At 41.7% G+C, this 15,130-nt stretch overlaps 1 protein-coding gene across 2 annotated transcripts in view; it reads left to right on the top strand.

Moving 5' to 3' along the window:
- Nucleotides 1–15,130, top strand: part of LOC124140760 (aminopeptidase N-like) — a 79,299-nt gene that overhangs the window by 44,057 nt on the left and 20,112 nt on the right. The window contains exons 1-7 of one of the 2 annotated variants that reach the window (XM_046508493.2): nt 2,295–2,382; nt 3,045–3,336; nt 3,713–4,217; nt 4,904–5,071; nt 5,358–5,469; nt 7,566–7,686; nt 10,635–10,786. In XM_046508493.2, the coding sequence (XP_046364449.2) occupies nt 3,063–3,336; nt 3,713–4,217; nt 4,904–5,071; nt 5,358–5,469; nt 7,566–7,686; nt 10,635–10,786 (1,332 nt within the window). In that variant the 5' untranslated portion in view covers nt 2,295–2,382; nt 3,045–3,062. Of the gene's footprint in view, nt 1–2,294; nt 2,383–3,044; nt 3,337–3,712; nt 4,218–4,903; nt 5,072–5,357; nt 5,470–7,565; nt 7,687–10,634; nt 10,787–15,130 lie in introns of those variants that run through there. The other variant, XM_048386778.1, reaches the window with a different exon arrangement.

Consider the following 15,130-nt stretch of genomic DNA (forward strand, 5'->3'; position numbering starts at 1 on the left):
AGTGGATCAAGATCCTATCGATTGCTAGAAACTGGAGTAAGAGGTCTTGAATTCAAGGCTGCTTCTTAATACCTCGCATGGAACAGTTCTGTTCATTTCTTCATCCAGTTGCTGACTAAACTCATGCAGAAGAGGATTCAGGACAATGCGGGCAGATCTGATCAGCCTTTTCCACACTCCTTCCAAAGCTTGCTGAGGATGGATTGAAATTCCATCTGATGTCTTGCTGAAGCAGATGAGAATGTAACTTTGACTGATCCGAATCATCTATTGCTTGACGAAGTTCCCTGGCGCCGCTTTGAAGTTAGTTCCGTTGTCACAGTGGATTTTATTTAACTGGACCTCGATGAGCAATGAAGCACTGAAGAGCTTTTACTAAGGAGTCTGTGCTGAGGGCAAGTAAAGATCTAATGATAGTGGTCATCATTGACTAGAAGCATTTGATGGCTGTACTTCTGAACATGTTCTCAATGACAAAGTAGATGCTGGATAACACTTCCATATTATACTGTATTCTACCATGAATTTGGAATTTACTCGATTCTGATTGGTCAAGCAGAGGCTATTAAATCACAATAATTCCCCCTCTGATTGAACAGCTGGTTTGACGGCTGCATCACCGCGGAAGCTAATATTCATAGAATAGTACTATTTTTCAGTCATTGTCGGTAGGCATATTTAAATAATTATATCTACAATTACAGGTTACAAAATGTACAGATGCGGTTACTACAACATTCAAAGGATGTGTGGCAATACATTTCGTGCAGAAAAACACGACAGAAATCAACATAGGGAATGTATTTACCCTTTGGAGACAACAGAGAGCTTGGAATTCTGGCGCTTTTCTATATACGACTGTGACGTAATATTGTTTGCGTCACAATGAGCGATATGACGTCATAATGGTGACGCGCGATGTAGAGCGAAAGCCTTGCAAAGCTTGCATTTTTTTCTTTAGGGATGCCCACCTCATGTTAGCTTACCAAGTTGCTGTGCTTATATGCTTTTAATGCCTGTTATATGTTTGAATGAAGTATTACGGTGTAAACAAACTGCTTGAGTATATACAGCACCATATTTTGTTCGGTGACTCCGTAATTAGATCGATAACCCACTCAAAACACTGAACTCAACCCATGCCGCTTCACTCAGTTCATTTGCTAACACCAAAGAGTTCGCGTTCGCTGCGCGTTCGGTTCCAAATTCAATTTAGCGGGGTTAAATCTACAGGTAACCTAGCTCTACATTAAAAAAACACAGTATGTTTATCTCCTAAATAGCGACGTCACGTATAAGAATAATGTTGCCGACTCACGAACCACGAATTCCCGCAGTCACTCTAACACCGATACACCATTGTTCGTTATCATGCGAGTAATTCCAATTATGCTTTGTTGTGATGTGACTGGTAATTTCGACATGCGTACTTCAGCTTGAATGCCTTATGCGAAATAGACGCGTCTTTCGACTGGGGTTCATTTTTAATGGCGTGTCCTCAAATCCCTTCCTGAGGCGTCGAAATTCGCTGTGTAGAGTTTCGTCAATTAAGCGTGCAAGGAGATATGAATGTGAGTTCGAATCACCAAAATGTGATTATGATTTTTGGTTTGTCAGCATCATATTCCTGCTGTAACACGGCTAAGACTTGCTGCACTTCGGGCTTTTCTCTATATTTCCTCGCCGTGATAGTACTGAATTATAATGTAACAAATGTTATATCTGGGATAATACTTCCTTAGTGAAGTACATATTCCAGTACTTTTTAGGATTGAGTATCATCCGGGATTCGTACCCACATTCTCAGAGTGAGGCACCAAATCACCAGCACACAAAGTCAGCGATCTAACCCACTCAGCCACCGAGGCTTCCACTAATATGAAAGTCCGACAACTGGTAGTCTAGATCACGTACTCTGTGTGTTCCTCTGATAGGTTTAAATTGACACGGCTCCCATGCCGGAAGCTATGGATAGACAATGCCGCACTAGAATTTGTACTTTACTACCCCAAATATAATATTTGTTACATCTGACCACTTTCTAAATGGCATTGTTTATTCATACTGAATTACAGTTCAAAGCGGGTTTATACCCAACTGTCTGATGCTGTGTTTACCTAAGCGCAGGAGTGACAGTATATATACAAGCCGAGACGACACTCCACATCCAGGGACCCTCAATACCCGTTAAACCACCCTCATATGCATAGACACAGGTCACGAAGCATAAACTGTACCAAGAAAATATTGACACGATATATTGTTATATATAGCCGTTCAACACTGCGCATGTCCACAGAGTGTTCACGTGACCTGTAACCAGAGTTGCTGTGAGATAGGGGGCCATGTGGATGAGTTTTTGGACTTCAGAGTCGCAATAAGGTTGGTTTGGATAGAAATGATTATCTTCATAGAAGTTCTTAATTGTGTTGACATCTGGAAGAGAATATATAAATGGCCATTTTACGATATATTAGGGTTTAGCAGGATATGTGTTGTTTAAAAATATTCTTAGAATGTCACAATTGATACGGGGTAAAGTTGTTAGGCGTTGTGTGTGTGTGCGTGCGTGCGCGCGTGTGTGTGTATTAATGCATGCGTGTGTATATGTGTGTGTATTAATGCATGCGTGTGTGTGTAGGGGCGTGTGAGTGTATGTACGTGTGCGTGCGTGCGTGCGCGCGTGTTTGTGTATTAATGCATGCGTGTGTATATGTGTGTGCATGCATGCGTGTATGCGTGTACGTGCGTGTATGTGTAAGTGTGTGTGTGTGCGTGCGCGAGTGTGTGCGAATTAATGAATGCGTGTGTTTGTGTGTGTTTGTGTATGTGTGTGCATGCATGCATTCGACATATCCGCAGTTAATCCCATACAATTTCGAAATAAACGTAGTTGTATGATTCACCTTGTGTGCGACATATCCATAGTTGTATGATCCAATTGTTCGACAAAAGGTTCGACAGTCACTTATGTCTATAGTTATTTGATACAACCATATTTCGATATATCCGTATTTTTATAATCAACCTTTGCCATTCCCCAGTTTACCGCATCTGAATCAATGCGAGATTATACCTTCACCGACCCAAACGGTACCGCTCCAATGTCAGACGAGAAGCGCAGCGGCGGAGTTTACATCAGCCATGGGGTGGGGTTCATCCTTCTGCTTCTGGCCGCATGTCTGGCCGTGCTGGTAGGACTCGTTGTTCACCTGGCATCCCCTGGTCAGGTTATCTGCACGTGCGACACGCCCACTGTAGCGACACCTCCACTCAAGCCGGAGGAACTCCGGGCACGCTGCGTGGAGCTTGTAGATGGCGGTGATCTTGAAGTTTGTAAGCAAATATTTAAATTTTGTTTTTTGTGTTAAAGAAAATAGGTGTAAGGATGAAGGCCTCTTATGGTAGTACCTCTTCTTATAAATTAGACATATCGGGGGAAAAATATTACAGATATTAATGAACACCTTGCCTTGCTCCAAGGCTGAATGATAAGTCCATGGGTGTATAGTAATTCTGTCCTTATAATAGGCAAGTTTAGATAAGCGGAGAGTACAGTAAGGACATCAGTCTCTTGTAGGGACAACTTGTACGTATCATTTATATAAAACCTAGAAATTATATTTAAACTAATTTTGATTTAAAGTTCAAGGAATACCATGTGTTCAGTCAGATTTGAATGTGATATTGTTGACTGCATGACTTCCATCAGGTGACGCGTGTTCCAAGAAAACAACAGCAACAGCAACAGCAACAGCGCCCACTACAGCAACAGCGCCCACTACAACAACGACTACTACAACACCAGCCCCCATCATCAACTACCGTCTCCCAACGGCTGTAAAACCTTATCACTACGTCCTTGAACTCCAACCCGAGATATACGGCACGAACTCGTCTCTCTTTACTTTTAACGGGACAGTTTCTATTGTCCTCAACGTTACGGAGGCGACGTCTAACGTGACCTTGCACAAAAAAGATCTAACGATTGATAACGACTCTTTATCCTTTCGACCTCTTGACAACCTGAGTGATAGGGGCCCGGCTATTGTCAGCACAAGTTATGACGAGGTCAGGGAATTTTACGTCCTTCACCTTGACAATGACCTCCAACCCGGAAGGTCATATGAAGTCGCGATGAGTTTTCACGCCAAAATGAGAACCGACGGGGAGGGTCTGTATCTCAGTTCCTACAAGACGGATTTGAATGAAACCATGTAAGTCGTTGGTGCTGAGATGACGTCAGAGCTATTCTATTTGCCAAATAAAGACACATTTCGATTTTAGAATACCATGAAGATATAAATTATTATAGCTAAAATGGATAGAATTATCATTAAACCGACCGAATGTTATAAAATATGAGCGGGCCACTGCAACGTGATAATGCCATCATACTGCTTGGCGACGGGCCATTATCACGCCCATTGTTAGGTGACGTCATAGGATAGGGATAGGTGACGTCACGTTCAATAGTGACGTCATCTTGTTTGTTCTATGACGTTTCCATATTTGTAAAAGTGGGTCAGTGACATTTGTGTTGATTGCAGTAAATGTTTCAAAACCGATATTGTTGTTTCTTTATATTTCATAACGAATTCGATCCATTTTAGCTATAATAACGGTAACGCTATTTTTCAGGGTCTTTCTCCTTCGTCGGGCAGTTAATTGAAGACCTCGGGCTTCTGCAAATAATAATGCCCTGAAAAATTGCGTTACCCTTATATTAAACTATTCTTTTAGGATTTGCTTACCCATGTCGATGCCTGCATGAATGAACGACATTTTGTGCGTTGGTGTTCTACATATTTTCGTGAAAACCGCATTTTTTGTAATCTAATTTTGAGGTTTCGTAAAAGAGTACTCGGGGCATCTGGATAAATAATATTTGTTTATCGTTCAGTTACTTAGCAACCACCCAGTTCGAGGCACCCCATGCGAGGAAAGCGTTCCCATGCTTTGATGAACCAGCTCTGAAGGCGACCTTTGATATTACCTTGGTCAGGAAGATGACCACTGGACGGAACTACCGGACACTGACCAACACAGAAGCTATGTCCAATGAGACCAGGTGAGGTGGTATAGTGAGGAACTACAAGACCAATACAGACGCTGTGTAGAGTGAGACCAGGTGAGGTGGTATAGTGAGGTGGTATAGAGATGAAGTATAGCGAGGAAGTATCTGGTTTTTCACCTGATAAAATTCTTGTTTAACTTCAATTTCACTTTCCTAACCACTTTAATATTTGTAAATTGAAAACTACTCCGACGCTCAAGTGTATCCTCCATCATACAATTAACTGGTGAAATCTCCTATTAAAGCTGTTGTATCATCGCGTGCATGTTGTCATTTACAGAGGCGACTATACAGCTGATAAGTTTGCAACGACACCGGCAATGTCAACATATCTCCTCGCCTTCATCGTATGCGACTTTGACCAATGGGAAAACACCACCTCAAATATAACGGTAACTTCACGCCTTGTCCCATGAGTTTTACACCAGCTTCCACCATCCAGCTGTTCCAAGCGACACTGGGTTGCTATACACGTATGTCCTATCTGGTTGTTTTAACACTGGTCTCCTGGTGATGCCAATTCCATTGTGACGTATTTACGTCACGTGTTACTCCAGGTCTTCCAGCCTTTGAGTATTGTTCGATGACCTCCTTGAAGGGTTTGCCTGAATGTAATTTTACATCACGGGTAAGCCAGACCTCTACAACTAGATATGGATTACGTAATGGAGAAAGTATGAAAATCTGTTGATTCTGCTCCGACTTCAACCATGTTATGGTTGACATATAAGTTCTCTAAAATTTGGCACGATGACAAAGTTGTCTCAACGTGAAATGCACGTTCAGAAAGGCCAGTGAATTCCTGGTTGATTATCAATTGCACCATTAGTAGTGTGTCGTCTTTATAATGATGAAACATTCTGTTGAAAGGGAGACGTGCTGTTTATTGCTTCACCGCCCTTCCGACATCCTTTCCATATACAGTTAACTACGTTTATAACGAACACGCTTATAACGAACTGACCGATATAACGAACTTATTTCTTAATCCCGGCCATTTGTTGTATACATGTTGTATATATGCTTATAACGAACTACGGTTATAACGAACTAAAATTAGAGGTTCCTTTGGTTCGTTATAACCGTAGTCTACTGTAGTTACACCCGACCAGGTTGTTTCAAACTTATTGCAAAAACGTCGTGAAACAGTTTGCACACAAAAACAGTTAAGTCATGTGAATATTCTGATTTAAACTGAACAAACATATATCACATGAGTTCTATATGAAAATATGAGCCACAACCTCGGGCTATGTACACATGACAGTACGTTGGAGTGTATGGGGATGGTGATGTTTACCCGTTATCCGTACAAAGCGTTGTGCGTGTCTCACACAACAACTGCTGACAGAACTGCCCTGAATCTGCCGGGTAAATATTGATCCTCGTATAATCGTGTGTGACTACTGGCCCCTCTTCTATATTTAACCGTAAGGATTCAGCTACAGCTACAAAACCAGGTAGTATTTTATTTTAAACTAAGAGCCTGATTTTTTTTTTAAATGAACACCTCGGAACAATGTACTTTCTTTGGAAGGCGATTTTTCTTTCCTTCTTTACAAGAATTTTCGGGGACAATTTATTTTCTTCAATACCCCCCCCCCCCCCCCCCCCCCCCCCCCAAAAAAAAAACAAAACACCAAAAAACAAAAAACCAACCAACAACAACAACAACACAATAACAACAACAACAACAAAACAATCAACAACAAAAAACAAAACAAACAAAACAACAAAACAAACAAAACACCCCTGAATAACAAATGTTGGCTGGTCCCTTAATCGAGTTATATCATCGCACAGCATGCAATCCGACAGAGGTCAGGTTTCTCCAGATTCGATGATTTAACGACCGCCGTCAAATGCATGGGATACTGACGACTGTGACGATAATATGAAATGTCAATGCAAAAGAGTACCCAGTTCAGAGTACACGCCGAGACAGATTCCATTTTGCGTAAAGGACAAAATAGCTGTGAAAATAATATGAATTGACCACTGAAAATCAATGATGATACAAGGGATTCGCGAAAAGGGTCCTGTCCTACCGGCCGCACCCGTCATTCACACAATTTGCATAAAACAAATAAACAACGTAAACAACGTTCATCCACACACATGCACACACGCAATTGATAACTCTTATTAATTTCCGGTAGTAGAAGTGGAAGCTGTCGATTAAGGTTGTCGTTGAACCAACATAGTACTTTCTGTACAATAATGACGTTTTAATGGAGAGAGCGAGGCAGTCTTGTTTAACGCCGGCCTTGAACTGCTTTGTAGTTATATCACGTTGTGTCAACTTGATGTGGGAGGAAAATGATGTAAGTTCTCACACGCACGCACGCACGCACGCACGCACGCACACACACACGCACACACGCGCACGCACACACACACACACACACGTGTATGATGATGATGATGATGATAATCGATGACAATGGCGGAGATGATGATGATGATGACGTGTTCCATGTCGTTGCAGTACCGCACGCTGGCCCGCCCTAATGCCGTGCAGCACGCCGACAGGGCCCAGAAGTATGGCATTGCTCTGTTCGACTGGTTCGAGAAGACATTCGAGCCTGACTACCCAATCACTAAACTTGGTATGTGGACGATTATACTGTTGTCATGGAAAATGGAAAATGATTAGGCATCTCTCTAAAATACCAAAGATCTAAATATGAGATGTCTGTTTTTGAAAATCGCTCAGAAAGTGACAAAATCATATTGAAATACAGATGCCGTGTACTGACATCTTTTGTATCAAATATGTGGCAAAAGTTTTTTAAATACGCTTTTTAATTTCATTAAATATCTGAAGTCGTTGTGGCCATCTGGAGGATCATCAGGTATAGCCTTGTATCAAACTGAGGTTAATTTCACATGCAGATACTGACGACACACTGTCTCTGAATCTTTTTGTAACTGTGTTGTTGTGCATTTGTGTGTCTTTATGTATTTGTGTGTCTTTATGTATCTGTGTGTCTTTGTGCATCAGTGTGTCTTTATGTATTTGTGTGTCTTCTGAATTTGTGTGTCTTTGTGCATCTGTGTCTTTATGTATTTGTGTGTCTTTGTGTATCTGTGTGTCTTTGTGCATCTGTGTGTCTTTGTGCATCTGTGTGTCTTTGTGCATCTGTGTGTCTTTGTGCATCTGTGTGTCTTTGTGTATTTGTGTGTCTTTGTCCATGTGTGTGTCTTTGTGCATCTGTGTGTCTTTGTGTATTTGTGTGTCTTTGTGTATCTGTGTGTCTTTGTGCATCTGTGTGTCTTTGTGCATCTGTGTGTCTTTGTGTATTTGTGTGTCTTTGTCCATGTGTGTGTCTTTGTGCATCTGTGTGTCTTTGTGTATTTGTGTGTCTTTGTCCATGTGTGTGTCTTTGTGCATCTGTGTGTCTTTGTGTATTTGTGTGTCTTTGTGCATCTGTGTGTCTTTGTGCATCTGTGTGTCTTTGTGTATTTGTGTGTCTCTGTCCATGTGTGTGTCTTTGTGCATCTGTGTGTCTTTGTGTATTTGTGTGTCTTTGTCCATGTGTGTGTCTTTGTGCATCTGTGTGTCTTTGTGTATTTGTGTGTCTTTGTCCATGTGTGTGTCTTTGTGCATCTGTGTGTCTTTGTGTATTTGTGTGTCTTTGTGCATCTGTGTGTCTTTGTGCATCTGTGTGTCTTTGTGTATTTGTGTGTCTTTGTCCATGTGTGTGTCTTTGTGCATCTGTGTGTCTTTGTGTATTTGTGTGTTTTTGTCCATGTGTGTGTCTTTGTGCATCTGTGTGTCTTTATGTATCTGTGTGTCTTTGTGCATCAGTGTGTCTTTATGTATTTGTGTGTCTTCTGAATTTGTGTGTCTTTGTGCATCTGTGTCTTTATGTATTTGTGTGTCTTTGTCCATGTGTGTGTCTTTGTGCATCTGTGTGTCTTTGTGTATTTGTGTGTCTTTGTCCAGGTGTGTGTCTTTGTGCATCTGTGTGTCTTTGTGTATTTGTGTGTCTTTGTCCATGTGTGTGTCTTTGTGCATTTGTGTGTCTTTGTGTATTTGTGTGTCTTTGTCCATGTGTGTGTCTTTGTGCATCTGTGTGTCTTTGTGTATTTGTGTGTCTTTGTCCATGTGTGTGTCTTTGTGCATCTGTGTGTCTTTGTGTATTTGTGTGTCTTTGTCCATGTGTGTGTCTTTGTGCATCTGTGTGTCTTTGTGTATTTGTGTGTCTTTGTCCATGTGTGTGTCTTTGTCCATGTGTGTGTCTTTGTGTATTTGTGTGTCTTTGTCCATGTGTGTGTCTTTGTGCATCTGTGTGTCTTTGTGTATTTGTGTGTCTTTGTCCAGGTGTGTGTCTTTGTGCATCTGTGTGTCTTTGTGCATCTGTGTGTCTTTGTGTATTTGTGTGTCTTTGTCCATGTGTGTGTCTTTGTGTATTTGTGTGTCTTTGTCCATGTGTGTGTCTTTGTGCATCTGTGTGTCTTTGTGCATCTGTGTGTCTTTGTGCATCTGTGTGTCTTTGTGCATTTGTGTGTCTTTGTGCATCTGTGTGTCTTTGTGTATTTGTGTGTCTTTGTCCATGTGTGTGTCTTTGTGCATCTGTGTGTCTTTGTGTATTTGTGTGTCTTTGTCCATGTGTGTGTCTTTGTGCATCTGTGTGTCTTTGTGTATTTGTGTGTCTTTGTCCATGTGTGTGTCTTTGTGCATATGTGTGTCTTTGTGTATTTGTGTGTCTTTGTCCATGTGTGTGTCTTTGTGCATCTGTGTGTCTTTGTGTATTTGTGTGTCTTTGTGCATCTGTGTGTCTTTGTGCATCTGTGTGTCTTTGTGTATTTGTGTGTCTTTGTCCATGTGTGTGTCTTTGTGCATCTGTGTGTCTTTGTGTATTTGTGTGTCTTTGTCCATGTGTGTGTCTTTGTGTATTTGTGTGTCTTTGTGCATCTGTGTGTCTTTGTGCATCTGTGTGTCTTTGTGTATTTGTGTGTCTTTGTGCATCTGTGTGTCTTTGTGCATTTGTGTGTCTTTGTGCATTTGAGTGTTTTTTGTATTTGTGTGTTTTTTGCATTTGTGTGTCTTTGTGTATTTGTGTCTTTGTGCATTTGTGTGACTTTGTCCATTCGTGTGTCTTTCTGAATGTGTGTGTGTTTGTGCATTTGTATGTCTTTATGTACTTGTGTGTCTTTGTGTATTTGTGAGTTTTATGTATTTGTGTGTTCTGTGAGTTTGTGTCTCTGTGTGTATTTAAGATTTGTGTGTCTATGTGCATTTGGATGTCTTTGTGTATTTGTGTGTCCTTGTGTGTCTTTGTTTGTTTTGGACATGTGTGTGTCTTTGTGCATTTGTGTGGCGTTTTGTGCAGGTGTGTGTACTCCTATTTCCTTGTTTGTTTGTACTGTGTATCTGTGTACTGCTTTGTGCCCGTGTTTAACTCTGGATTTCTGTATGGAGCGCCTTCTGTGTGTCAAAACATGGCTCTCACACACGTTGTGAAACTGTGGTGGTCATCCCAAGTGTGTTCCATTCCACAATACCTGTTTGTATGTATTGCTCTCTATAAAAATAATACCATCTGTGCAGACAACATCGCCATCCCCGACTTTACATCCGGGGCCATGGAGAACTGGGGTCTCATAACCTACAGGGAGACGCTCCTATACGAGGTGGGCGTGTCCACAGCATCTCAAGACAGCTGGATCGTGGAGGTGATCTCGCACGAGATTACTCACCAGGTAGGTCAAGGTTAAACTGGTTCCACGGTTGGTTTGATCAGCAGTAGGAGGCACAGGTGCCCCAGTCGCCAGAAACCTATGATTGTGGGTTCGATTCCCTGTTCGCCCCGATTATGTTTCTATAGGTTTGTCAGCACCAGACCCGTGCCCGTGGGTTTCACCGAAGTGGTAAGCATCTGAGACCTGAACCACTTCGGGCTTTCCTCCCACATTAAGCTGACACGCCGTGATATAACTGGAATAAGGTTACAAACGGCGTTAAACCCAACTCACTCACTCACTCGCTTGATAAGCAGTATAAGTGCTTCAAGTCACCATGTTGCCAAACAGGTACAAATATGTACCACATCCGCAGGCGTAGCGTCACAATTACGACTGTAAATAAATATAGAGAAATTTCGTCACTTCGAAAGATTTGAACGATTATGAGTTCAACAGAGTGTTTTGCTGATTATAACTTTTGAAAAAATGTTACATATATGATTGAGTTTAGTGGGGTGTAGGGGCGTGGGTGTGGGCCTGATAAAATGTTATTTAAAAACCATAAAATGAGGGGGTCAGCAAAATATGATTAAGTCCTAAGACCAATCTCCCACCAAGACAGGGCCAGCACTAGGCCTGGAGGTTTTAAAAGTTCTCCAAGCTTCAGACAAGGGCGTTGAAAAGTCATTGTGCATACAAACACTTCATTCTCTCTTTAAACTGCAAGAGTTCAATAAAATTGGAGTAAATGTCATGACTCTCGGTTGATTTAACCACAGTCGATTTAGCTGCTTTGCTGATTATCACTTTTGAAAAATGTTACTTGTATGATTGAGTACTAGTGTAGTAGGGTGTAGGCGCGTGGGTGTGGGCATGCAAAAATGTTATTTAAAAACCATAATATGAGAGGGTCAGCAAAATATGATACAGTCCTAAGACCAACCTCCCACCAAGACAGGGCCAGCACTATTACACACTATCTATGAGACTGACGGAAAATGTTCAACTTCATATGTGTGATATTATAAGCAATCAAAACACATATTTGTACTCTCTGACAAAACTCCGCTCTAATAAAACACTGGAGGTTTTAAAAGTTCTCCAAGCTTCAGACAAGGGCGTTGACAAGTCATTGTGCATTCAAACACTTCATTCTCTCTTTAAACTGCAAGAGTTCAATAAAATAGGAGTAAATGTCGTGACTCCCGGTTGATTTAACCACAGTCGATTTACTGCCATGGTAGTCGACGGGTCGGTGATGAGGTAAATAATGTAGGGCACACAACGTATTCTGTAATAGCAACTCTGGACCCATTCAACACCCTTGCTTCGTTTGGAGCCCGATTCGAAAGAGAACGTGTTATATCTATCATCCTGGCTGTCACGTGAAAGACGGGTGAGATCAACCAACATTTCCAGGAAGAGATCGCTGCAATAAAATTGCATCACAATGCCTGGCAGACCAATGTGACGTCATCGGTTACATGACGTCACAATGAAAAGACAACGGTTATATAATTAAGGTTAGTTTGCTGTACTAGTTACACGCAAGACACAAGTTATTTCGGATTAAAAACTGAAAAAGTTGGAATAGTGATGATAATTAGGATCTAACCTTAACATTTTGATATATATATATATATCAAGACTATGTTTAAGATAATGGAACAATTAGCCAATCAGCATGAAAGTAACTTATTATGCACTTATTTGTTGTTTAACCCGCACCAGTAATATCCAAGCAACATGACGGCGGCTGGGAGTTGAGTTGAGGTGAAATGGGTTTTGCGTCGCGTTCAAGATTTTTGCACTCATTTAGATACACGTGTATGTATGTGGCTGCTTGGACTAAAGTCAACTGCGATACCATGCTCCAGTTTAACAGTAAACTGTAATGCCGATGCGACGCTAAACTTTAACTCACTCACTCACTCAAAGTAAACTGACTCCAAACCGACCAGTCCTTGTTTTAGGCCCTTAATGCCGAGCGCCAGGTAGGGTAACAACAATTACCATCTTTTAACGTGTTTTGGTACGACGCGATCGGGGATCGAATCCACGACCTTACGCTTTCCGGATAGGCGCCCTACTACATGGAAACGATTGAAAGTAAGCGAGGGAAGACAAGCTAGTGATGACACGCAGTAACCGTCCCAAAGAAAAACAACAACAACAACACACATTCCCCTAAACAAAAACAAAAAACAAAAAAAACAGAAAGAAAGAAAGTCTGTCTGACTCCCAATCCATTATGCCTCGAACGACAAGCCTAGGAATCAAGTTGGGGAGAAAATATATGTCACGGTTAATTTATCACCACCTTTACTCCAACCGCTACTCTAGAGCGGGTATTGAGGTTTATGCACGGTTGAGCACACTTTGAGTTTATGTGACGGGTCATAAATCAGTTTAACACGTCATCGATATCCCCTTGTACAGCTCAATGACAACTGCAAACATCGTGGGACAGGCTCAAGACGTCGAACATCGGGGTAGGAGATCGAAACGGCGTGGATCAATTACGTTCGACCTTCAACCCTACAGTGCGACCCGTGAAGATCCGGGGTAGCATAGGTCTTCAGCAACCCATGCTTGCCGTAAAAGACGACTATGCTTGTCGTAAGAGGCGACTAACGGGATCGGGTGGTCAGGCTCGCTGACTTGGTTGATGCATGTCATCGTATCCCAATTGCAGAGAGTGGTGGTCCAGACTCGATCATCTATAGACCGCCGCCATAGAGCTGGAGTATTGCTGAGTGCGGCGTTAAACAACAAACAAAGAAACTCTAATCAAAGCCATTTCATTTTCTTCCTAATAACCAGTAAAATATTCAATTTGAAATGTCTTCAGACTCAAAAGGCCTCCGACATTGTAGTTGGCTTACGATTTCTTTTCAAAACGGTTGGCTGAAACATGGTGATTTCGATTTTAAATATTATGAATGTCACCTCCATGTCAAGCAATATAAATGTACCATCAGCCAAGTTAATGGGTTTTTTCGGGGCATTTTCAATTTCATGGAAAGGACACCCTCCGTGGTAAAGTGGTAGAGCGTCCGCCAGGAGAACTTCAAACCAAAAGATGGTACTTGTTGTTACCCTGCCTGGCGCTCGGCATTAAGGGGCCAAACAAGGACTGGTCGTCTCGGAATCACTAAACTGTGTTTGAGTGGGGATATTCATGTTAAACTGCGGCGTGTTATCCCAGTGGGCAAGCGCTATGAACATCGGCATTTGTCCTGACAAGCATGCACATCGCAATAATCTTGAACGCGACGTCAAACCCCATTTCACCTCACCTCATGGAAAGACACATTCAGAGGCATTAAAACATTGCCTGTTACGCCATGTGGAATCAGTTTGGGCAGATAATCGAGACATCGAGACTGATTTTTCTCTAACGTTGACGTTTTGAATTTATCAAGCGATCTCTGAAAATAATTGTTGGCAGAGTGAAAGAAAGGAAAATACGCCCTGTTCTTTTAGAATGAAACAAAGTGGGGACACGAGTGGCCCGGTTGTTTAAGGCGCCGCGATTCGCTGAGCAGAGTTGCGTCCCTTGGGCACGCCAGAAACCTATGACTGTGGGTTCGAATCCCGGTTCGCCCCGATTATGTTTCTAGGTTTTTCAGCACCATACCTGTCCTCGTAGGTTTCGCCGAAGTGGTAAATGTCTGGACTTTCTTCCCGCATTAATCTGACACGCCCTGATATAACTGGAATACTGTTAAAAGCGGCGTTAAACCCAACTCACTCACTCACTAAAGTGGGGAAATAAGGCTTGTTGGAAAGTAAGACTTGTTGGAAAGTAAATGAAAATTTGATTCCACATTGTTGTAATTTCCGCTTGTTTAAGCTGACACGCCGTAAAATAGAACTCACTTATTGCGTCCCAGAAAGGAGTGCAATAACTGACTATTGGCTTGTTAGGCATAGACTATCGTGTTTCTTCATGTGTGTATACCAGTATATTGCTGTTGAGGTATAGTGTATCGTGTTTCTCCATGTGTGTATACCAGTATATTGCTGTTGAGGTATAGTGTATCGTGTTTCTCCATGTGTGTAAACCAGTATATTGCTGTTGAGGTATAGTGTATCGTGTTTCTCCATGTGTGTAAACCAGTATATTGCTGTTGAGGTATAGTGTATCGTGTTTCTTCATGTGTGTAAACCAGTATATTGCTGTTGAGGTATAGTGTATCGTGTTTCTCCATGTGTGTAAACCAGTATATTGCTGTTGAGGTATAGTGTATCGTGTTTCTCCATGTGTGTAAACCAGTATATTGCTGTTGAGGTATAGTGTATCGTGTTTCTTCATGTGTGTAAACCAGTATATTGCTGTTGAGGTATAGTATATCGTGT

This window comes from Haliotis rufescens, unplaced genomic scaffold (assembly GCF_023055435.1).
Source record: "Haliotis rufescens isolate VD_foot unplaced genomic scaffold, xgHalRufe1.0.p SCAF_60, whole genome shotgun sequence".
Classification (NCBI taxonomy): Eukaryota; Metazoa; Mollusca; class Gastropoda; order Lepetellida; family Haliotidae; genus Haliotis; species Haliotis rufescens.